The sequence below is a fragment of the Pinus tabuliformis genome, chromosome 1_1 (genome assembly GCF_031772625.1).
Source record: "Pinus tabuliformis cultivar Carrire ecotype Pingquan chromosome 1_1, CPIR1, whole genome shotgun sequence".
Lineage (NCBI taxonomy): Eukaryota > Viridiplantae > Streptophyta > Pinopsida > Pinales > Pinaceae > Pinus > Pinus tabuliformis.
The window spans coordinates 965219611-965244375 of NC_142297.1; the positions used below are offsets into that span (position 1 = coordinate 965219611).

The window sequence follows — 24765 nt, forward strand, 5'->3', positions numbered from 1 at the left end:
CATAGTCCCCTTGGGACAACTAACCAAGAAGTTTATAAGGGTTCTCCCTTTTTGGTCAGTCCAACCATCTGACATAACAGTGCATCCTGTTTGTGCCCATGATGCCCTAAAATCCTCCAATCTTTGGGTGCAGTCACGCTTTTCCTCTTGAAGAATCCGGCCTCTGAAATCATGAAGAGAAGGGATTTTGTACCCCGGGCCAACACTGGCAATAGCATCAACAGTAGGTTGGAAAAATGGATTATTCCTTACAATGCTGAAAGGAATATCACTCCAGAGGAGAAATTTTGCCATCAACCTATCAGCTTGTTCTTTTTCAGTTCTTTTTAGCATTGAACCGATAGTTGGTTGTGAACCAGGTGTGGTTCGAGGAACAAAAAATGATGATGCAGCTACCGGATTGACTGACGCTGCAGTAGAACCAGTGCCACTTGGCCCACTTCCTTCAGCTGACCTTTTTAGTTGCCTTTTGAGTTCTTCTTTGGCCTCTCTAGTGTGCTCTAATTCTCCCAATGCTCTCATGGCTCTTTGGATAATTTCAGGATTTGTATTTATACAGGGCCCCACATCACGTCCAGGGATTTGTGCAAGGTGGAACTTCAACCTGTACACCCCCCCGAATATCTCCTTTCCACACAACTTGCAATTCAAGTTTTGTCTATCATTCGGAGCTTTAGGTTCACCATATTCCCAGAAAGGATCCAATTTCCTTGGCATGTTTGTTTTTGAATTTTGAATTTGCAAACCTATGGAAAAATAAGGATTAGGAAATAGGAATTTAGGATTACAAATTACAATTTAGCATTTACAAAATTACAAGTTACAAATTTACAAAATCCCAAGTTACCCAACCAAATGGCAAATGCCAAAAAACAATGAAAATCAAAAAACATAAACAATGTTTAAAAAAAATGAAAAAAAAAATAAAAAATTGGTTCCCATAGTCATACCAAGTTACCCATCCCAAATCAATGAAAAATTACAAAAAAATCTTTAAAAACAATGAACATTGAAAACAAATGGTGCCCATATGAAATTTCTCAACCAAAAACAATGAAAAACAAAGTTTATAACAAGGAAAACAAAAAAAATTTAATCTACATACCGTTTTTATGGACAAATTGGTGATCTTGTCTTGGATTTCTCCTAAAACCACTTGGATTCGCTCCCAAACCCTTCAGCTCTCCTCCACAAGGCGTCTCCTCCTCCTCCGCGCGGCGAAAGTCAGAAATGACTAATAAAAAATCGATTTTCATAACTTAAAGCCCGCTGCCCCGCGCCTCAGCGCTTTTTTCAATAAAAATCGCGATTTTTTCAAAAAAAAATCGTTATAAAAAAAAGCCCGCGATTTTTTGGGATAAAAATCGCGATTTGATTTTATCGCGATTTTAACAACACTGGTTTTTATTCTTGTTTATGCATATATTATTTTTGGGTGATTTTCCATTCCAAGTTGCAGGGTCTCTGAAGATTTCCAAGGTTTATCTATGCTGTTTAGCTGATCTGGGGTTTCAATTTTGTTTTATACACATATTATATTAGGGTTTTCCTTTTTCTGCAGGTTACATGTGCTTTTAGAGCAGGGAAATTCAAATATAAATTTCGTGGAGAGCTACAGTGGTTTCTCTAGGCAAATCTGTCTACTGTTTCCTGGAGTCTTAAATTTTTTTTGGGTAAAATTTCGAAGTTTGGTCCTAGACTTGTGCTTCTCCATTTACCGTTGTCCAAACCTTCATTCTCTGCGCACTTTTATTTTCCCATCGATTCCACCCTCACTGTCATACGCATTTATCACTTGTACGCTGCTCTTAAAGCCTGCAATCATCGCGGAATTCTCCATCGACTTGCCTGCAAGCAGCATTCCCTTCTGCCACCGTCAAACGCCCTCAAATCTGTATCAATTCTCTGCTGGCAGTCATTCAATTTTTTTTTTTAAACGCTGCTATACCTGCAAAATTTTCACATCCTTTGGCCGTCCACCTGCAAAACACAATAAAACCTTTCATCCCCGCCGTCACAGCTTTTTCGTTTATCCACCAGCGTTAAATCAAAGCTTTCCTCGCTGCTATCCTCGACTTTACTCCCTCATACGCACCTTACGCCAGCTACAAAGAAAAATCAAATCGTGTTTTTTACATACACGGGCCAGGGATTCACGTCGGACAAGAACTTGTATGATACGTTGAGTTTTTTGCCTGCGTGCTGTGTTAAAGAGCATTCCGCCATTAAGATTTTGCTGAAAGCTTCAGGCCCGTCTGCAACCTTCTCTTCCGTCGTCGAGTAGAATCTCGCCGTCAAGCTCCCATCGACCTGCAAGCTCATCGACTTTTCATTTCGCAGGTTTCGTTCTATGCATGGTTCGAATTTTTTAGGATTAAAGTTTTAGTTGTAGTTTAGGCATTGTATTTCATATTTAGGCTAACATATAATTTTCATGTATCGCAAATTTTTTTTATTTAGTTCTTTTTGTTTGGGTTAATTTTTTAGTTTAGCATAGAAATTTCTTTTAAGATTTTAGATTTGACTTAAATTTTAGTTTTAATTTAAAATCTTAAAATTATAAAAATTATAAAAAAAAATATATAAAATATAAAGGGTCCCGTTTTAGATTTTAAGTTAGGGTTTTAGTTTTATAAGTTTAGTTTTAGTTTTAGTTTAAATTTAAATTATTTTATAACAAATAAAAAATTCCCTAAAAATTATAAAACTTTAAAAATTTCTAAAAAGATTTTCTTTTCTTATACTTTAAGCTTTAGACTTTAATTTAGATTTGACTTTTTTTAGTTTTAGATTAGATTTAAATTAGATTTGATTTTTCATTTTTTAGGCTTTGTTTTGAGTTTTAAAAATTAAGAATCATAAAAAATATATTTGAAACATTTTGCCAGATTCAATCTTGGCTCGGGGACTTATCACGTTTTATTTTTTCCTGCTGAGATTAAAATTTTGATGTGGAATTAATGTTCATCATTTTGATGTGATTTAATATGCTTGAATGATTATGAGTGTGATATCTGGTTAGCGTTTAAAAATTTCGTGGTTGTGTATCGAGCTTTATCTTTCGAAGTTTTGAATTGTTGGAGTATCATTTAAGCATTTTCTCGCATTTAATAAAAATAAATCTTTGTTTGAGTTATTTGACGATAAATGATTACTCTACATGGTTTATATTGCTGCAGCATCTGATAATTAATCGTTTAAACATTAACTCCACAAAGCACTGGTCTGTTAACTTAATAAAATCAATTTAGTGTTGGTTTCCTTTCGTGTCTCCCAAACCCACTGATTCACGGCTGGTCGTCCTTTTTCCTATAGGGTCTACCCCCCTTAGCCGCGGGAGACAGGCTTAAACGGAGAGATCGGGGATCAGGGTGACAGCCCCCGGTCTGAGCGTTGTCGTGACAATCTGTGCGACAATAGGACCATGCAACCAAAATAGAGGTTTTCCAAGTAGTGCCCTTCCTAAAACCACAGGTCAATAGGGGAGATCCCACGGGACTAGGATTAAAGATTAACGCCCCATTTAAGGTGAGGGAACAAAATTACGATCAAAACCATTCCTTGTTCCAAGTCACCCAATAATCCATGCCCAAGATGCCCAAGGAAAACAAGCATAAGCACCCGATTGCACAATGAAGAACATACCCTTCGGTTTGGGTTTTCCACCTTCGAACATATGCTCTCAAAAATGGGCGATGGGACATATGAATAGTGTAGGGAGTTGAGATTAAAATGGCACAATGTATCGGCTACAATGGTGGTTTTCAGGGGCTACTCCCTGCCAGCTAAAGCGATATCTAGGAGAAAAATTCTCCTATAGGGTCACCCACTTTTGGTGGGTCACAATACTCATTCTTGTCCTATATGTGGACAACTTGTTCTGGATAGGTGCATTAGGGCTCATAGAGGAGTGAAAGAGGGACCTAGCACTAGAGTTCGAGATGAAAGAATTGGGGCTTATGCACTACTTTATAGGCATGGAGGTGTTGCAGACAGATGGGTAGATTTTCCCTGGGCAACGAAAATACTGCATCGAGATTCTAAGGAGGTTTGGAATGGAAGATTATAGAGACATGTTCACACCCATGATAACCAATTGGAGGAAGGTAGATACATCCAGGGAGAGGGATGTGGACCCCAAGCTCTATAAACAGTTGATTGGCTCTCTTATATATTTGGTCAACACTAGGCCAAATATATCATTTGCAGTAAACTCTCTTAGTTAGTTCATGGTTGAATCAAAGAGGGTGCACTAGACAAAATAAAAGCATGTGTTGTGGTATTTGTGTGGTATAATTGAGTATGGGATTATATATACTTGAGGTGATGGTATCAGGTTGATGGGCTATATTGATACATACTAGGTAGGAAATATAGTGGATAGGAAAAGCACTTTAGGGTGTTTCTTTAGCATGGGATTAGAAGTTGTCTCCTGGTACAACAAGAAGCGGAAGTTCTGGAATTGAGTTCTGCAGAAGAAGAGTATATAGTAGCTAGCATGGTGACATGCGAGGCCATTTGGATTATTAAGTTGTTAGTAGCTTTGTTTGGTTAGAGAGTTGAGGCGAAAATGATACAGTGACAATCAAAGTTGCGTCAAATTATCTAAGAACCTGGTGTTTCATGACAAGTCTAAGAATATAGACATCAGATATCATTTCATCAGGATTGTCTACAACATAGGACATTTAAGCTACAGTATCTACCTACAGATCAACAAGTAGCAAACATTCTTATGCAAGCTTTGGTGAAAGCAAGATTCATCTTCTTTAGAGATAAGATGTGTGTTGTACAAAACACCTTCCTCAGTAAGAGGGAGTGTTAGTTTGTGTAGCTCAGACAAGTGTTCCAATCTCAAGTGGTATCAATGAGGCTAGGAACACAATTGGATTAATTATCTTGAAGCCCAGTTTATTTTATAAAGGGAAAAATGTCTTGATTAGATTTATTAACTAGTTTTAATTATTTTCCTAACTTAGGGAAATGGGTTAATTAACCAGTATTAATTGAGACAAGTCGGTTTCTCTCTAGTGACTTCTTGAAAAGTGACTTGATGGGATCAAGATGATCGTAGCCATCGATTGTGATTAGATCATGGATGTTGATTCATCAACAAGATATTATAAGAGGAAATCAATGGGGCTATTGGAGACACAACGCGAAAGCAAGGGATGCATAATGATAGAGTAGGAGACACCAGTAGTAGGGTTTCAGTGGTAGAAATTGACGAGATATTTGTTGGAGGAAATTTTTCATGGCAATTCCAATCTCCTGAGAGACAGAAGGAGGGTGAAATTACTAGTGTGAGTTGTCAGTTTGCCAATGCGATTTGTCGAAGACTTGGTTTTTGTTTCCATTTTCCAAAGAGATTTACTAGAGGTAGTGTGAATAAGCTGAGCGTATTGTTGGAGGCAGATAAACTTGTGAGGTTAATTTTCCAGAGGAAGAGCGAATTGCTAGAAAGTGCACATTTCCAGTGAGCGGTGTGAGTTCAATAAAGCATTGCGAGTTCACAGAAGTAGTGAGAATTCAATAAAGCAGTGAGAGTTGCTCAGTGGAGGCCGATTTGATTTGTAGAAGTTCAATTTGGTTAGCTATAGTGAAGAGAAAAATTGTCGAAGCTTTGCCAGTAAAAGGAAAGTAGTTTATGTATATTCTCAATTCGCTGAAGAATTAATAATATAAACCCTTATCTGTAGAACCAGTTTTACCCATCTTGGGGTTTTTCTAGGGACACTTTTTCCAAACATATTGGTGTTGATTTTGTGTGTGATGTTTTCACAGTTCCTGTGGTTTATTATTTGGTGAAATTTGCAATTTTGTTTTTATTCAGTATTTGCAGTAAATAATTTACTGGGACAAATAATCTAAAATATAGGTGAATAATTACTAGATTAACTGAAATAGAATTTTCACTTTATTTAACAACTCCTTTGTTGGTTGTTTAGGAGGTGTTGCACCTAGGTAGCAGGGGCTTGGGCTAAAGTGACAGTGGGTCCCTACCTTCTGTGCCCATCTAGCCTGATGTCAATGCCTTAGCAACACTACTAATCTGATTGGTAACATGAATCTTTACTATTTAAATGATGATGGATGTGATGTATCAAGGTATTTCATTTTATTTTGGACAACAATGGTTTTATAATGAGGAATGCATTGATTTTCCTATTCTAAATGATGTTGTTGTTTTGGGTATACAAAAATGTGAATAATTATATAGAAATAAATATCTATTACTTTTACATGTAGAATTTGTTTTAGCTCTATATATTTAATGTGTGGGGTAGGGTCCCTATGTGAAAGACCTCAACAACCTAGTGAGGTCCCATGAAATTTTCGGGCTCTCTCCACCAATGTAGCAAATATCAATTCATGGAATATATCGCTGGGGATCCAGAATTTTTTTATCAGAAATATCATGGGAACTATTGAAAATTATTGGAAAATGTTGAGATGAAAGAACTCAAACCTAAAGAATTCTAAAATATTGGACAAATTGGTAACATGAAAAATTTAGGAGAAATCAAATATATTTGTGACAATGTTCTCCACACATCCTTGAAAGGTGCCCCCACATTCCCAATACTTAGCGGAACATTGAGAAATAGAAAAAACAAATAGTGGTTAGCTTCAAATTAACTATGTCACCAACACAAATTGGCATGGAAATACAAAACTTTATTCTAAACAATATTACATTTTACTAGCCTGCTTGGGGTAGCTCAATTGGCAATGGCCATGGAAATGAAGTCTCACTGAATCGGGAAGTCTTGGGTTCAAATATTGTGTTATCCCCCCGATTGGGGTGAGAAGTTGGAAATGATGAAGATGTAGTCCTACCAAGCTTACAAAAAAATATTACATTTTACTAATATAAGTAGCCAAGTGTAGGTGGAAAGGCAACATTTTATCCCAAACTGAACTTCCATTCATATGGAATCTGGGTAGTTATTATAAATGTATATGTTATATGTACAATAACAATGAAAAGTAAAGTGGAACTAACAATAATAGTCATAACAGACAAGCAACCGAGACATGCAGAGTCACAATTAACAGTAAAGACAGTTGAGAACTAGGATTGAATTGCACCAAACACCCCAAAAATGAAATTTAGTATTTCATAAAAATATAAAGCATAAAGTTAAAAAGAATACATACTGGCACTCTTATAGTCTCTTTGCGCTTCCAACCGAGAGGATTGTATGCGACTACAACCTAAAGAAAGTTTGATCAAGTGAATCACAAATAATAAAACAAAAGGACACAATTTTTAGTCATATATACTTGTAAAAAGCATCATTTTTTAATCTCGAAGAAAAATATTCAGCCATAAAACTAACTACCATCCAAAACTAAATTAAGGATGAAGAAATCTAACCACGCTCTTCCCAAGTGGAAGGTCTGCTTCTGTTGGTGGGCAAAAACTGATGTTTAGGTTACCACACTGCAAATTATGACTCAAAAATAAATCAAAAGTCATAATATAATACAAAAATCACAATCTACCCAATTTAAATGCTTCTAGTTATAACCATTTGCACCTACAAAAATATTGTAGCTATCATAAAATAAACTGTTCATGGTATATGTTGTTTAAAAAGATCTAAAAAAGGATGTAAAACTGTGGCTACAATGCAGATATGCCAACAATGCAACTCCTAGGCTAAAGAGTCCAAAATAAAAGCAAAAGAATCATAATTCTATTGCATATTATTCTCAACTGCATACATCACCAATATAATAACATCATGCTTGTTAATTAAATACACTTGTTGCGCAATAGTTATATAACGACATAAGTCATTATATAAAACCCTTTGTCACCCCACTATTCAATTGGTAAATTAATTCCAATGAAAAATCCATCATCTTACAAACAAAAGCCTTAATCTAGAAAATAACTACCAATGTGCAGGTCAAGACACTGATCATGATAAGTTGAGATAGACAATATAGATATTTTGAAACCCTTTCCAAGGTGAATGACTCCATTGACTCCTGAGCAGGCCCCTCCTTATTGCACTCAAAGTTGCATCCATAACTAGGTGTAATATCTCCAGTTTCTTAAACTACATAAGAGAAATTTCAATTTTGACAAATTTTGGGTTTGGTAGCTATTTTTGGCACTTGATTTAGGAACAAGGGAAAAATGGGAATTCTGGTAGTTTTTGGGGGCCACTCACCCAAGGAACATGCACCCCTTGAGGCAGCACGCATTTTCGGAGACAAAAGAAGGGGAGGGAAATTGAGCTAGTGGAAAAGGGACCCACAAGGAGAAATATGGAGGAAGCAAGCATAAATAGGAGGTGAGGGCCAACATTTGGGGCCCTTCGATTATTTTACAAATGAACACTCTATTTGCTTGAGATGCATAGCCAAGTTAACATCGTGTTGCTTAGCACAAGGAAATTTCTGGGTGGAGATCTCAACTCCTTCACTGAACCACGAGTGTCACCCTAGGGGAGTCTTTGGACATTTGGGAGCCATTCCGAAGCTGTAGCAAGAATCTCATACCGAGGTTTGCATGTGGCCAGGATGCTGGGCGAAATTCGCACTAGTAGGAGGTAGCTATGGTGCAAGATGAATTCCAGGAAATTCAGGGGCAGTTTCGCTAGACATTTGCTGAATATTTTGTGTGGTTTGCAAAGTGGAGATTGAGGGAGTAATATAGGCAGAAATTGTCTTTTGGGGCCTACATAGGCCCTTACTGGCAAAATTGTGCAGAGGTTAAGGAGAAACAAAAATTGGGCCTTGATGGTTGGAGGCATGAGGAGTTTTGGTGGAGAAATTTAGAGGAGAATGAGGGAGGTTGTGGCTCAATTTTGGGGGGCATTATACAACAAATTTGGGTAGTGCGTACAGGCATAGAAACTGTGTCATATACCCCATTTTGTGGGTTTTCTAGGGTGTTGGATTGAGGTTAATTCCCTTCCGGGTTTTGTGGAGTTGCTTGATAAGGAGCACCAACTGCATTTTCAGGAGTTTCTGAGCACTATAGAGGGCTATTTCTTAGCTTTCTCCTAGTAGCAATAGTAGAAAAATTCCGAGTCAGCGTAGACATTTGGTGGGCAGAGTTTCTAGCTCTTGGGAAGTGATTTCACAACTTGGGATTGGTTTCACTACTTGTAGCAAGCCCAGGTTCCTCTTCCCTTGATTTAATAAAAAGATTTAGATTTTGGTGCCAGTATTTATGTGTCTAATTTTTTGTGTGTGCATGTAATTGTTGGGTGTTATTCATGCTACATGTTTTCTGATATTCAATGTTAATTTCCCATTAGGAATAATACAGTGGTATCAGAGCATGTCCTTGGTCAGAGTGGGAGAAAGTAGTTGGTAATGCCACCCAGATACCATGATGTTGTATTTCAGATAGGCCGAGGCAGAGGTAGAGGCAGAGGACATGTTAGAAAAGGATGGCTTGACCATTTTTCAAACATTGAGTTCAACAACGCTAGAGAACACGTGGAGGGCCAAGAAGGTGATGAACAACCAAGACAAGGGGGCCAAAACTAGGTTATGGATGAGATATTGAGGGTGAACCAACAAATGTTGAGACAGGGCCAGTTAATGATGGACATGATGCAGCAGATGATGGGCCTACAAGTGCATAACAACCAAAGGCATGAAAACAATGGAGATGGGGGTTTTGAAGCTAGAGGTGGAAGCCACCACACACATGAGCATGCATTTCATTAGCAGCATACTCCAGTGCATGGCCAAAATAACTGTCCCACTATGCCATAGTTCATGGATGAGTTCGAGAGAGAGAGGGAATCAAATCCTATTGCAAATTTGGTGCACTCTATAGACACAGGGATTGATGAATATGAGAGGCTAGACCCCAGGATTCAGAGAGTCATGTCCTTTGGGGTGTTTGTACACCTTAAGGAGATGCACAAGACTGGGGCTGGCAGATCTTATAGAAGAGGGAAGTCGATCCAAGAGGTGCAAAAGATGGTAGGGAAGGTCACACTTCCCAACTATGGTGGGTTTGCCAAGAGCTCAACCATGGCATGGGTTCAAATGTTGGATACTTACTTCCACCTAAACCCCATGCGTGTGACAAATGCCATTCGGTTTGCCACATTGCATTTGGAGGGGGATGCACAGGAATGGTGGTACCATGGCATAATTACACTTGGGCATATCCACACCACCTCTTACATAGAGTTTACCAGACAATTGATCAAGAGGTTTGATAGAAAGGACTCCGAGCTACACTTTAGAGAGTTGGCACACCTGAGGTAGAACGATAGTGCCAAGGCATATATATCGAAGTTTTAGAGGTTGATCGTGATGGTCACAAACATTTCGGAGGCTCCATTTATTATGTTGTTTGTAGAAGGGTTAGTTGATCCCTACGTGGATGGGTGAGGGCTTATAAGCCCGCGACATTGATGGATTCTATCTCTAGGACTAGAGATATGATTAACATAGTGCCCAAGACCAAGGCTCCTCTACCCGCCAGACCCACTACTCCCCACGGGAGCAGAGACGCTAGACAGATACACAGGGAGGTTAGGCGCAGCTAGCTTGATGATGAGACTAGGAGGGACCTCCGGAGGAGGAAGTTATGTTTCATGTACCAGGAGCCGTGGGCACCAGGGCACAAGTGCACCAAGGGCAAGGCCTATTACATCAAGTGGACTCAGATAGTGAGCCCGAGGATGAGATTGAGTAGAAGGTGGACGTAGGAGATGGAGTACCCCATTCCATGGGAGGAGGACCACCACCAATACCATTGCCTCAGGGGGGAGGCCCACTTCTACCTACTCGAGGGGTCATTGCTTCACTTCGGGGAGTTCCAAAGTATTTGACACTATGGATTTGGGGCATAGTCCAGGGTCAGTGTGTCTTAGTGTTAGTGGAAAGTGGGGCTACCCACAATTTTATTGATGCTTACATGGTGCAACGGAGAGGCATACACACAGAGTGTTATGGAGAGAGAACACCTTCCTCGCTACGAAGTAGTGTTATTTTTGTAGCATCAGATATGTGTTCTAGTCTGGAATTTGGCCAAAGAAGCTAAGGAACACAGGAGCTCCAAAACCCAAAAAATGTTTCATGAGAAAACACCTAGAAATAGCTCAGTTAAGTTAATTAATCAATAATTAAATATTTCCTAAGTCTAACACAGGAAAAGTGATTATTTAACAACAATTAATTGAGAAAGGTGAGAACTCTCTAGAAACTCACATGGATCGACTCAGAGATGATATTAGTCATTGATGGGGATTTATCATGGTAGTTGGTGATCCAACGAGAGATTATAAGAGTAAGTCAATGGGGTTGAGGAGGATACACTAGGGCAGTGAGTTTCCTTGGCAAATTGAGCTACCTAGTTGCAAAGGTCGAGCAAGGAGAAGAGTTCAGGCCAGAAGGAAGCAGAGGTGAGAGGGAGATCAATAGAAGGATTATGGAGGAGATTTCCAGTGCCAGAAGAGTCAGCTAAGGGAGGTCGAAATTATCCATGGGAGGCTGCGCAAGGGATTGCCCAGAGCCTCATAGAGGCAGTTTGATTCAGCCAAAAAGGAAATTGATTCAGTTGCTGGAGGCCGGGATTTTCACCAGGAGGCCAAGCGAATCATTTCCAAAGGAAGCAACAGGCAGAATGTCAGCATCAGAGGTAGATTTCGAGCAATGCAAGTTTGGCCTATGCAAGGTTTTTCTAGAGCTAGTTCCATGGCTTGTTTTATTGTAGGATTAGTTGTGGAGGAAGGGAAAATTCCCTCGATAATTTTGCCAGTATTTCTCTTAGAGAGGATTGCTAGTTTGACATCCATTTTATTGTACTCAAATTTGTTGCTGAAGAATTAATAATAAAACCCTCATCTTCTACACCAGCTTTTCCGCATTGGGTTTTTCCGGGGACTTATCTCCAAAAAAACTGGTGTCATATTTTTATTGTGTGTGTGCATCATTTTCTCAGTTCCTATTTTATTTTTGCAGCGCATTTTATTTGTGAAGAATTGCAATGTGATTTATTCATTGTTTGTTGTAGAAAATAAACTGCATAATTTAATCAGTTAGATGAACAAATTTCCAGTTGCTGCAATTTAAGGAAAATTTCACATTAGACAAGAGTGGAAGCAACTAGCCCAAGCACTCCAAATTCACTATATGTGCAAATTAATTTAAGGGATGATCTAGAGAGGGTTTTGATCTCACAATCTAGCACAAAGAAGTAATTAGAGTGGTATAAGGTAAGTCATATCTTCAACTCACAAAAAATTTAAAAATTCATTTTTTTTTTCAATTTCTTTGTCTGTTTATATTTGAACATAAAAGATTAGAAAATAATAAAAACAAAAATAATTTCACTAGCTTGTGCTTCAAGTATTTCTTCTTTAAGCTAGTTTGACACTTTGGGGTTTGCTACAAAAGTCTATCTAATTTGCCCAAGAAAGATATAGTGGTTTGTTGTGTGCAAATAAGGCTTAAAAACTTCAAAACAATTTGTTGTCCAAGGGTTTGAAAGTCTATAACAAGTTACAGCCAATTGTTATAATGTAAGCCAAGTCTTCATCAAGGGGATTTGTCATCCAAAGGTATATCTCTTTAATCCTCTTCAATTTTCTTACTTCCTAAAGGTGTTTGAATATTGTTTGAAGCAGAAAATTCATCCCAAGCTTTCTGAGGACCAAAAATTTTGCGATTAAAAATTTGGGTTTTCACCCTGTGAGGTTTCACCCCAAAGCTGAGTAGTATTTTCCAGATATGCAAATCTTTTGAAATATTTAGTGTTTTGAGGTACTAATAGGCTCCTTGAAAATATATTTTTAGGCCGATAGGCCTTCCTTTGAAAGGGACCTTTCGTCGTCCTACTTCTTCTGACGCTGACACCTGGCGAACTTCGTCTTTGTTCAAGAAACGACTAGACGCTGACACCTGGCGAACTTCGTCTTTGTTCAGGAAACGACTACCTCAGACACCTGGTGAACTTCGTCTTTGTTCAGGAAACGACTACCTCATTACCTGCATATCGGCCTCTCTGCAAAGAAGGGGCGGAGGTATTCATGGATGAGATAGTTGTATTTGATCCTCTTTCTCATGATGAGCTCAAGAAAGTTGCTAGACTACAGATGAAAGATGTAGCAATTCGCCTTGCAGAGAGAGGCGTTGCTTTAGGGTTACAGATGACGCTCTGGATCTTGTTCTTTAGAAAGCCTATGATCCTGTAAGTATCACCTTGTTTCTTTTTTATTCAGTCTAACTTGCCAGGGGATGTGCCCCCGACCCTAATACACTTGACACTGCATCTCCTTGACGAGTCGCTTCTCCCTTTCCCTATTGCAGGGGACATGATCCACTCCTTGGAAACAAGTCTCCACATCATAGGAGATGTTGTGGGAGGGTTCCCTGACTAAATTCGAGTTACCTCCCTTTGAAACAATCTAGAATTGCGATTTATATGTTCTATTATGGTGCGTTCTTGCTCAAACATTTCTTTACCGAATTCTATTTAAATTCGTTTATATTTGCTCATGCCTCTCTGCATCTGCACAGGTTATACCTATGCGCTTTCAGTGTCATGGCCTCTTAGGGTTTATTCTCAGCTGTGGCCCTTCTTGTTCAGTTTCTCAAACAGAGTCATTATCATGACATCCAACCTTGGAGCAGAGCACTTGCTTGCTGCATTGTCTGGCCACACAACAGTAAAAACCCAAGAGAGAATGTCATGCAAGAAGTATGCACACGCATTCCTGGACTCTGTGTATGCATATTTTTCATATAATTTTATCACGAAGTTGGCTGCGGTGCTTTGACATGCCTTTGAATATTGTTGCAGGTTAGAAGACATTTCAGGCCAGAGTTATTGAATAGACTTGATGAGATAGTTGTATTTGATCCTCTTTCTCATGATGAGCTCAAGAAAGTTGCTAGACTACAGATGAAAGATGTAGCAATTCGTCTTGCAGAGAGAGGCGTTGCTTTAGGGTTACAGATGACGCTCTGGATCTTGTTCTTTAGAAAGCCTATGATCCTGTAAGTATCACCTTGTTTCTTTTTTATTCAGTCTAACTTGCCAGGGGATGTGCCCCCGACCCTAATACACTTGACACTGCATCTCCTTGACGAGTCGCTTCTCCCTTTCCCTATTGCAGGGGACATGATCCACTCCTTGGAAACAAGTCTCCACATCATAGGAGATGTTGTGGGAGGGTTCCCTGACTAAATTCGAGTTACCTCCCTTTGAAACAATCTAGAATTGCGATTTATATGTTCTATTCTGGTGCCTGGTATTTTTCATTCATAATGTTTGCTCGGTGTTCTTCATGTACAGTGATTTTATTCAAGGTCTGATTTCTATTTTCCATGCCCTGTCATATAAACCTGTGTGGAAAGTTATTCTATGAGTTTGATGTTTTGCCGAGTTTTATCTCTGGAATTTTAGTACTCTTTTCATCGAAATCATTTTTCCTGATCGTGCAATTGACGGGAGAAAATATAAGACCCTGCATCTTTTTTTTAATCCATTTACCATTTCACTAGGATAGACTGGTGGACCTGCTGGCCCTGCAAACTCCTTCCCATTTGTTCTCTTTTTTGGAGTAGCTTTACATTCGTAGGTGAGTTATGATGAGATCCTTTAGAAAGGAAGGTTTAACAGATTCAAATTATACGCCTCGAGAAATATCTGTACATAAATTAACATTCAAATTAGCTTGTGGCCTAAGGGCAATGTGGAGACTTTGCCAGACTGCCAGTCAATTCGTGGTCTTTTGGCAAATTTGCCAATCACAGGTTTCAGGTTCTATCCACACTGGCATCAGTTTGGTAACAGCAACAATTGTTAATATAGCATTCGAATTTGCTTGTGACCTAATGGAAATGTGGAGATTTTGCCTGACTTCCAGCCAATTCGTGATCTTTTGGCGAATTTGCCGATCACAGATTTCAGGTTCCATCCTCACTGGTAACAGTAACATTTTGCGTATCCATTAACCTACATTTTTGGATATAATGACTAGAAGGCAGTGACTCTTCCAATGTCAATATACCCTGTAATGAAGTAGCAGTTGAAATAATAGATTTATATTTTAACTAAAGTAGAAGTAAATGCCTTCTCTTTTACTATATATATTACATCTTTTTCTGTTGTAAGACTGCCACTATTCTGGAAAAGTTACAAGATAGAACTGCCAAATTCATGACTTTCATTAGGGTCCCAAATGAAAGAAGCTGTCCAATCGTTACAAATTGCTGTCCATATAGCCTAGCCATATAACTACAAACAGTTGTCCCAAAAGCTAGAACTACATTGAGATTCTGTGACTGATCATAGTTGACACACAGAGCAGAGTTGACCATCCTAGAGAAACCCTGTAACATAAAGAATATATATTTGGCGGTTCTGCTTAAAGCCATTATTAAGATATCTAGGCTTGAATAAGCATGATTGTAAATACAAGAAGGTTCATCGAATTTCTTCTGTTGAACTTGATGCAGCAATATATTAGCATCGTTGATTCAAGTCAGCATACTGAGTTAACTCAGATCCCAATCGTTCAACCTGATTTTCTGCTTTACTGCATTCCTCAAAGCTCGAGGATCTGGTCTTAAGTGTGGGGAGACCATTCTAATATATGGTTACATGATATGGGAGTTTGCATTGTGAAAATACCTCTTTGCTAAAAACATTTAAAATTCTAATCCTTTGCAAATGTATTCAAGAAATGGTTTGTATTCCTCTGCAAATGTATTCAATAAATTTTCCCAGCTCTGGCCACATTCCTATTTTACCTAAAATATTTCAGCATTAATTATTTGCCGATGGATCTGTTTTCTTTTATTTCTCTGAGGGGGGAAGGGGAAGAAAGTTATTTAGAATCAGATGGCCAATTAACACCTTTTTCCTCCCATGGAAGTCTGTTCATACTTCAAATTTCCTGATTATTTATCTAAACAAAATCATATCTTGAAATTGTGGGCTTCTTAGCATTTTGATTCAGAAATTATTTTTATTGCCAGGATGCCGATGGTTCAGTGCCTCTCTTTTGGGGCACTGCCGCTGATGGTTGCCTTGTCTTATCTGATGATCCACGTGTCCTCAAAGAAGGATGTGGAAAATCTTTTGCCCCTTTTCCTCGAGGTAATATTAGACTGCTGATTTAATGCTCATCTATCCTCTGGCTGTTTCACACATTACGCATGGTAATCCATGTTTTGCTTCTTAATTACACTGGTGTTTCATTTGCCCCTGCAGGTTGTTTTTTATCCTCTGGCTGTTTCACACATTATGCATGGTAATCCATGTTTTGCTTCTTAATTACACTGGTGTTTCATTTGCCCCTGCAGGTTGTTTTTTCTCCACATCAGGTGGCTTGCAGAGTTTTGAACATCCTCTCAATAAGCTCATGCGGATGCCTCGTGTTGATATTTCTCCACATCAGGTGGCTTGCAGAGTTTTGAACATCCTCTCAATAAGCTCATGCCGATGCCTCGTGTTGATAGTAAGGGGCAAATGTGTGGGGCCAACTTCAAAGTAGATGTGTGTGCCAAGAGGCAGACCAGCATGCCTAGAGTGGGTAGTGAGGCCAATTGGGCCAAGGAATTTTGATATGAAGAAGCCCAATTGCGCTAATGATTTCTGATAGAAACAATTTGATATTTAGAAATATCAATATTATTTCTATTTAACATGATTTCATTTCATAATCAAGACTGATGAAGCTGAAAAGTGAGTCAGTTTTCCAATGATTTCAGAAGCTCTTGGCTAGCTGTTACAATGTTGGTTATTGCAACCTTTCAACCTGTGATGTTTATGGTTGACTTGTTAGAATTACAGTAACCCTTGAAAAACGGATGGAAGATCCTAAGGACATTCAATAATATAGTAAACAAAACCTGATAAAGAAGCAAAGAAATTTTTGTAAATAGCTTTTGTAATATTCCATTCTCATCTATTCCGTGGCTTCTTCTTTTAATGATTATTATTATCTAAATATATTATATATCAATTATAAAACATCACTTGTAAATTTTTTTTATTAATTTTTTATGTTTATTTAATATTAAAAAATTATTTGATATTTTTGAAAGTATCAAAATAAGTTTTGATTAATATGGCTGATCTTTTTTAATAGCATTTAAAACTGTTTTTCTATATTTAAAATGATACATCATTTTAACACCATAAAATCGTTATTTTTTTTAACTTGATAGGTCATTATTTTTATTATATTATAAAAATAAATAAAAGTGATTTTATAAACCTAAATAGATTTTCCATTTTCATTATTATTACTAATTTTGAAATTAATAAAGTTTTATGGATTTAAAATTTATATATATTTTTAAATTAAATAGATTTAAAATTTATATGTCATTATTATATTATAAAAATAAATAAGAGTGATTTTATAAACATAAATATATTTTCATTTTCATTATTATTAAAACATTTGAAACTAATAAATTTAAAATTTATATATATTTTTAAATTAAATAAATTTAAAATTTATATTTTATTTTAAATTAATGTGTTCGATAATTATTTTCTCAACTTTATATTTATATTGGTTATATAAATTTGAAATTTTATAATCATAATGAATGATTATGTAAAACAAAGTCCTTTCTTGAACATAGTTTTATTACATTGAAACCTCTAAACGAGTAGGTTTTATTTACCAATTATCATAAGTTTTCTCGACACTTTTTAAAGAAGAAGTTGACTAGCTATTGTTTAATTGCAATACTTTTGTGATATTTGTTTAACCCAGCATAATTATTATAAAACATCATATATTTTCCATTAGTAATTTGTTTTTATGGTGGAAAGAGATGTTATTAACGTTTTTTTATTTAAGTTTTATTAACCTCGAAATGGACTTATGGTTTTTAATGGATGCCTTTTAAATAATGATCTTCGATCATTTTTTATGATAGACCCACTTTATCTGCCAAAAATCAACATTTTTTTTATAGTAAAAGTGTTAATGTATGAGTTTTGGACCCTCTCGCTCTCATTTTGGGCCTTAAATTATACTTTGCATTTTTTTTAATATTTTAAGAGTTTTAGCATAAGAGAATTTGCCAATCCAGCGTTTCATTTCCATTCACTCCGCGCAAAGTTTTGAACTTTTTGACCTTTTCAACAATCGGAGACTTTCGGTCTAAATAAGAACCCTGTGTTGCCATTTTTTATTTCTTATTGCAGCCGAATTAGGGGTATATGTCATTTTTATGGGTTTTTAATGGATGCCTTTTAAATAATTTATATTTAAAATTGAAAAATATTAAAATGTGTAAAATTTTTCAATTTTGAATATAAATTGTATGAAAAATTATAGCTAGTGTAATTATATAAAAAAAATATATAATAAGATTTTTAATTATGGAGATCTAATATTACTTTACTATAAAGATTTTTAATTTTAAATAGGCTTTGTTATAATATTATGGGTTAATATCATGGTTTATATGTGCTAGATACTCAAAAAACTCATAACTCATTTCATATGACACTTATTTAAATAACATTTTTTTATTTAATCAATTTAATTAAAAGGGAAAAAAGGACATAACTATTTTGGAGATAAATCTCAACTTTTGATTTGTGTATACTACTAGGAATATCTTAAAATATTCCTTGGAGTATAAATCCCTACCATCCACCTAATAACTACGGAGCCATATAAATTAAATGGTTGCTAATTTCATAAGAAACATCAAAACTACCCAATAATACATCTCTATAAAGAGGCTTTCTTACAATACCATAGGCCAATACCACGATTTATCAATATCACATGCCCAAAAACCCATAACTCACTTCATATGACACTTGTTCATATGATATTTTTTAATTAATAAGATTAATTAAAGTGCAATAAGGGCATAACTACTTAACTCACTTAATATGACACGTGTTCATATGATATTCTTTTAATTAATTAGATTAATTAAAAGTGAAATAAGGGCATAACTACTTTGGATATAAATCTCAATGTTTGTTTGTGTATACTATTATGAATATTTTAGAATATTTTGTGGAAGTTAGATCCCTATCATCCACCCAATAATTATTGATAATTAAATCAAAATTCCTCTATTCCAAAATAGACATGTCTATAGACATAATTATTGATTATTGAATCAAAATAGACTGCCTTATTGACATAATTAAAAACATGCAATTTATTTCATTTTTTTAATATTATTTGTAGTAAAAAAATTAGGGGCTAAAGTTTGTTTGATGGTTAATCTTCTCTTTAAATTTTCCTTTAGAAACAACTTCGTCAATTTACATTATTTGTGAGATGATTCAACCAAATTATATAGGATAAAAATGATATATTTTGAAAATCACCCAAATTTTCTCAACTCTATAAAAGTAATGGAAATTTGAATATTTTTACACAAACAACATCAAACATTATATGACTGGCATCAAGGTTGGTTTTATAGTTTTGGATCCTTGTAGTTTTCCTTGTTATTGAGTGATTTCACTAGAAAATGTCCTTATGATCTATAAATTGTTGTGGAAATTTCACTTGAATAGTTCATCACAATAAATGTTGCAATATTTTGAAATAATGGAAATAACTAAAATATGTAAATGAACAAAATAAGTAAATGAACAAAACCCAATCACAAAAATGAACATAATATGTGTCCTAGGAAACTCTATGGAATAAAACCTAACTAAAAAGTAATAATAAAAAACAATAATAAAAAACAATTAGAAGGCCTTTAGCGAGCTCAAATTGCTCATCCGTTAGGCTTGAACCAACATCTCTTCTAGAAAAATTCAACAATTCTAATTTAATAATCCTATCGGCCTCTCTTTGTACCTTTTGAGACAATTGCTAGTAATATAATAACATCTCCAACCCAAAGCCATACTTCATTTGCACATTTTTAGACTTGTGGGTGGCCTTGAATTGGTCCCTACCCTGCTGATTTCTGCATTTTTTTTTTTTTTGTAAAATTACAAATTTGCACGTTTAGAATAGAAAGAAAAGAAGTTATTTTCAGGCACCTACTAAGCAAACAATCAAGATTAATCACATCAAATTTCATGAGGTCTGTCTTACACTCAAACTTGTGCTTTTCCAAGGATTTACTGCTCAATTTATTGAGTGTTTTTATTGCTAGTCTACGTTTTTCTGTGGTAGAATACGATTTACAGATTTGCAATCCTTTAACCTAACCCCTAGGCCCCATCAGCCAACATATATTGTGGGTTGTTTGCTTGTGTGGGGACGACTCCCGTGGAATTTTGGGAGTTGGCCTACAGTGTGGGCACCCGTGCCAAGGTGACAATGCACACTTGTCTTATGTGGTTCCACTCTAGCATCTTGCGAGACCTTTGCATGACTGCTAATCCATGAGATAACAATTAACTTTATGCATATTATAAATAATCCATGGGATAACAATTAACTTTATGCATATTATAAATAGATCTTCCTAGTGCCCAATATTTTATTATTTTTGGACTGATATCGTATATGAGATATTTATACATGAAATTTTGGACATCTATTAATATTATACATTTTATGGACAGGGATTTATTGGATATCATGAAAAATGTTTTTATTTTTGTAAAAATATGTGTAATTTATAGTTTTGAAATTTCCGAGTTTTTTCGAATCCAAGTCAAACTCTTCGTCCTTTTGTCTCTAACTTTTCTTAATTCTAGATCCTAGTAACTTTTCCCTAACTAATTTGATGATTAACTTTTTGTTCCCGTAATAGCTTGTCCACAATTATGTGTTGTATGAGAGGGTATTGATTTGACAACTTAACTTTTCCCTAACTATATTTGATGATTAACTTCTTGTTCCTGTAATAGCTTGTCCACAATTATGTGTTGTAGGAGAGGGTATTGATTTGACAACTTGGGAAACATGAATTTTATTAATGGTGTAATTTTATTAATGGTATTGAACCAAACCGCTCATTTTATAATTCATTATGAGAGATGTGTAAATGTGTCTGTTCGTCCAATCATTTAAAATAAAAATAAAAATAAAAAATATGTTCTAAATAGAAAAACAATGTCGGCTATAAAAAAAAAAATGAATATGTTGTAATAAAAAAATGTGTTATAGTTTTCAAAAATATTTCAACAAGAGATCGACTTTAACTAATTTATGTGGATATCAACTTTATATATATATATATATATATATATATATATATATATATAATTTGTTAAAATAAAATATTTTGATCATTAAACCGAGAGGCTCATTCTACCACCTAATATGAGAGATGTGTAAGTTTGTCCTTCCATCCATTCCCTTTAAAATAAAATAAAAATAAAAGTTATGTTCTAAATAGAAAAAGTAATCTCAACTATAATAAAAAAAATGAATATTTTGTAATAAAAAAAATGTTTTTGTAAGATGTTTAAATCTTATACTTTTCAAAAATATTTTAACGAAATATTTAAATAAATTATTTGAAGAACTATGTTAACTAATTTATGTGGATATCAACTTCATGTATATCTATCTATAGAAGAAATTTCTTAATATAAAATATTTTAATGTTGTATATAAAAAAAATATTCAATTTGTGTTATCAATAAAATATTTTAATACTAATTAATATTGACATATACTTAAAAATACAGTAATAATAAAAAAAATCATTTTAGCTTGGATGTACATGTTATGCTCAATATTTTAATGTCAACTATATATATATTATTTAAAAAATATTATTTATATATTATGAAAAAATTAAGTCTTTAAATATTTTTTTGATGCTATATATACTCTATTTAATATTTAAAATACAATTTAAATAACGAAATTTTGTATTCTAAAAAAGTTTGTATGATGAAATTTGATCCCTCTCAACTCATGTTAAACTTGTACTTAAAATAGATCCATGCTGATTTATACTACACATTTTCTCCACATTTACATGAAACGAGCCATACCACCACAAAACTAGAAAAATTAATAAATTATTGTGAATTTCCATACACATTTTAACACCTGAGAATAGACGACGACAACAACAACCAAAAAATAATAGATATTTAAACTTAATTTCTGGAAAGTAGGAATAACTTAATTGCAAAATTTTGGAACCCTTTGGAATTGAAGAAAAAAGCTTAGTCTAAAAAGGGTGTAGGTTATGATGCTTCTCTCATATTTGAAATAAAAGTTAATGATTTATGTACCTGTTCAAACTTTGTCGATGTATTCCGGCATCCATAAGATTGTGAACTCGTCAAGCAGGAAAGAGCTGAATTCACTACCTCTTCTGCCTAAAAAGGTTCCAAGTCATAGCAAGTGTATGTTACACTCCACATACAGTAAGTATGAATGGAATGTAGAATATGAAATGCATACTTTTCTATATTGAAAGATAAAAAGAAATTGTAAAAGCAACAAATGTTGGTTCCTCTAAGGCCAAACCTGAGAAGCTCCGATTGCAAGGCGTTTAGCATAGTCACTAGCTGTATGGCTCTTCTCAGTGCCAGTAACAGCATCATGATGCTGTGCAGTAGCCAAAGCATCACCTAGAAGGTCCGTTGTTGGGCCAGAATCTCTTCTCCCAACTAGGAACTCAAGCTGTCGTGCGGCCTATTCATATAAATCATGCCATGACTACTTGCAGATTCCATTTATCTTGCGAATTAACTTCAATCAGAGATGTTAAATAAAATGGCATTGTTAAAAAGATATGGTTTTAAGATGCTTACAACATAGTAACCACTCAGGAAGCGAACATATCCCTTCAGAGCTGGCCTACTTGTGAAATATCCTGTCCAATAAGAATGTTCACCGTCTGCATACCTGTACATTTCTATCAATTACGATCACAGGAGATGAAGAGGATTCAGGGAACACTAACATAGATAGACAATCAATTTCCACTCACGGGAAGTAATCATCAAGTTTGAGAGGCCATGATTCTTTTGCAGCATTCTTTGAATCGGTGTAAATTGATGGAGTTGAATATAACGCATTGATTCGTCCATCCTGAGAATTCTCAGCCATTATCAATAACCCTTGAGGAGATGTTTCACAAATCATCTTTACAAAAACCTATTCAAATTTAGAATCTTCTGGATGAGGTGACACAATGTCCATGAGTTCACACTTAACGCATATCAATCACACTAATCATCATGTTAAATTGCTTTCTATTCTTTCTCAATCACACTAATCACCATGTTAAATTGCTTTCTATTCCTATCATTTTAAAATGCTATTGTTAAGAATAAGTTATATACACCTAAAACATGGTCATAATTTAACTTAAAATGAAAATGTTTAAAAAGCTATCCCATTATAAATGGATGCCATAAAGTATAAAAAAATCACCACCATGCTATGGTTAAGAATAAGTTATATACACCTAAAACATGGTCATAATTTAACTTAAAATGAAAATGTTTAGAAAGCTATCCCATTATAAATGGGATGCCATAAAGTATAAAAAAATCACCACCACCTAGTTGAGTCTTTTAAGGATTGAAATTGCAATTTATAGGTGAGATTTTTTTGGTTTTGTCCTTAGGGTACACATAATTTTTGTTTGTAAGTCTAAATTCACAAGTTAAAGTTTTGTAACAATCTAACTCATCGGGTTTGGTGAGCAAAATTGATTAAATTTGAAGTTTGTCTAATTCCATTTTGGCGTTGTGTAACGAGGCGACAATTTCATTCAGAGAGTTATTTTCACAAAATCAAAGGTTTTTTATTTTGCAAAATATTGATTTGGAAGTGTTCCAATCCGAATTTTGAAGATAGAAATAGATTTAATGCCCTCAAAAACCCCCCGGAAACCTAAAATTCTATAGTTTGATAACTGTACTCTAGATTTCCAAAAATTTCAATTGGATTTTTCTAAAAATGTGACAGAAAAATTTATATTTTAAGGGTGAATTTGTCGCCTAGTTAGACTACTTGATTTCATGGTTGGGTGAATTGATTCGATGAAGTTCGCAAATCTCAAGCTGAACACAAACAAGCCAAACATGAATGAATAATTTCACGAAATTCATCTCAAATCATATTGAAATTCATTTCAAGCTCATTATGCAATCACAACAAATTCAAAGGGGTTCATAATTAAAAAAAATAAAAAATAAAAAACAACAAAACCCTAAAGGCTAAAACCTACTAGCTTTAAAAGAAATTTGGGTGCACTAATGGAATATTGTCTTTGAATGTCAAACTTGACAAGGATGGAGAGACCAATGCAGAATAAGTTAACTTTAGGAGGATGCTTGGAGTAGTGTTGTTCATTTACATAGAACACGATTTTTTTTTAATAATAATTTTCATTTCTATTTGTTTATCTTTAACAATTTTAATATGATAATTTTTTATTTATACCATACAAGTTATAATAGAAGTGTAATATTTCAATAAAACATAAAAAATAAATATATAAAAGAGATATATGTAAATTAAAAAAATATTTTAATCTTTAAATTATGTTGTATATATATATATATAGAAGTTGTCTTTAGTGGGACTTTTGGAGTTTCTGGATGCCGCGTAAAAAATTGTGGTGAAATCATGATTTGTGTTATTTAAAGTACTTTTTTGACTCTATATATAGATTCAGCACCCTGAAAAACTCGTAGGACACTTCTAAAATTGTCCTAGTTAATAGGGCATAAAAGAGAAAGTTAATTTGACCTAGTTGCCTCAGTTAATTGGAGTTGAGGGTCTAACTTGAGTCATGTAGAGTGTCTCCTACTTTATAGGAGCTCTAGTCGAGTTTATTTTGAGTTGTAATTAATTAATTCAGTTTAACTGACTTCCAACTTTTGGA

The 24765-nt window shown here is 35.0% G+C and overlaps 2 protein-coding genes across 9 annotated transcripts in view; one reads left to right on the forward strand and one right to left on the reverse strand.

Annotated features, from left to right (window-relative positions):
• LOC149217706 (alpha-mannosidase-like) overlaps window positions 1-24765 on the reverse strand; it is a 282843-nt gene that overhangs the window by 226729 nt on the left and 31349 nt on the right. For all 3 annotated transcript variants that reach the window (XM_089393051.1, XM_089393049.1, XM_089393050.1), the window contains exons 9-14: window positions 22858-22958; window positions 22679-22772; window positions 22392-22559; window positions 22154-22240; window positions 7382-7447; window positions 7162-7218 (exon numbers count right to left, since the gene is read on the reverse strand). In XM_089393051.1, coding sequence (XP_089249177.1) covers window positions 7162-7218; window positions 7382-7447; window positions 22154-22240; window positions 22392-22559; window positions 22679-22772; window positions 22858-22958 — 573 coding nt within the window. The remainder of the gene's footprint in view (window positions 1-7161; window positions 7219-7381; window positions 7448-22153; window positions 22241-22391; window positions 22560-22678; window positions 22773-22857; window positions 22959-24765) is intronic.
• LOC149217707 (uncharacterized) lies at window positions 12864-16791 on the forward strand. 6 transcript variants are annotated; one of them, XM_089393053.1, is made up of 7 exons: window positions 12864-13180; window positions 13300-13427; window positions 13510-13658; window positions 13793-13989; window positions 15976-16096; window positions 16303-16323; window positions 16398-16791. In XM_089393053.1, the coding sequence occupies exons 2-7, from the start codon at window positions 13415-13417 to the stop codon at window positions 16491-16493; spliced, it is 597 nt and encodes a 198-aa protein (XP_089249179.1). In that variant the 5' UTR covers window positions 12864-13180; window positions 13300-13414; the 3' UTR covers window positions 16494-16791. The 6 variants fall into 6 exon arrangements, with proteins under 6 accessions (XP_089249179.1, XP_089249181.1, XP_089249178.1 ...); XM_089393055.1 differs by lacking the exon at window positions 13300-13427 and having other exon boundaries at window positions 12883-13180; XM_089393052.1 differs by lacking the exon at window positions 12864-13180 and having other exon boundaries at window positions 13193-13427.

Coding starts and splice junctions, on each gene's coding strand:
- LOC149217707 (XM_089393053.1), top strand. Junction 13,659..13,792: donor CATTGTCTGGCCACACAACA/GTAAAAACCCAA, acceptor ATATTGTTGCAG/GTTAGAAGACATTTCAGGCC. Junction 13,990..15,975: donor TTTAGAAAGCCTATGATCCT/GTAAGTATCACC, acceptor TTTTATTGCCAG/GATGCCGATGGTTCAGTGCC.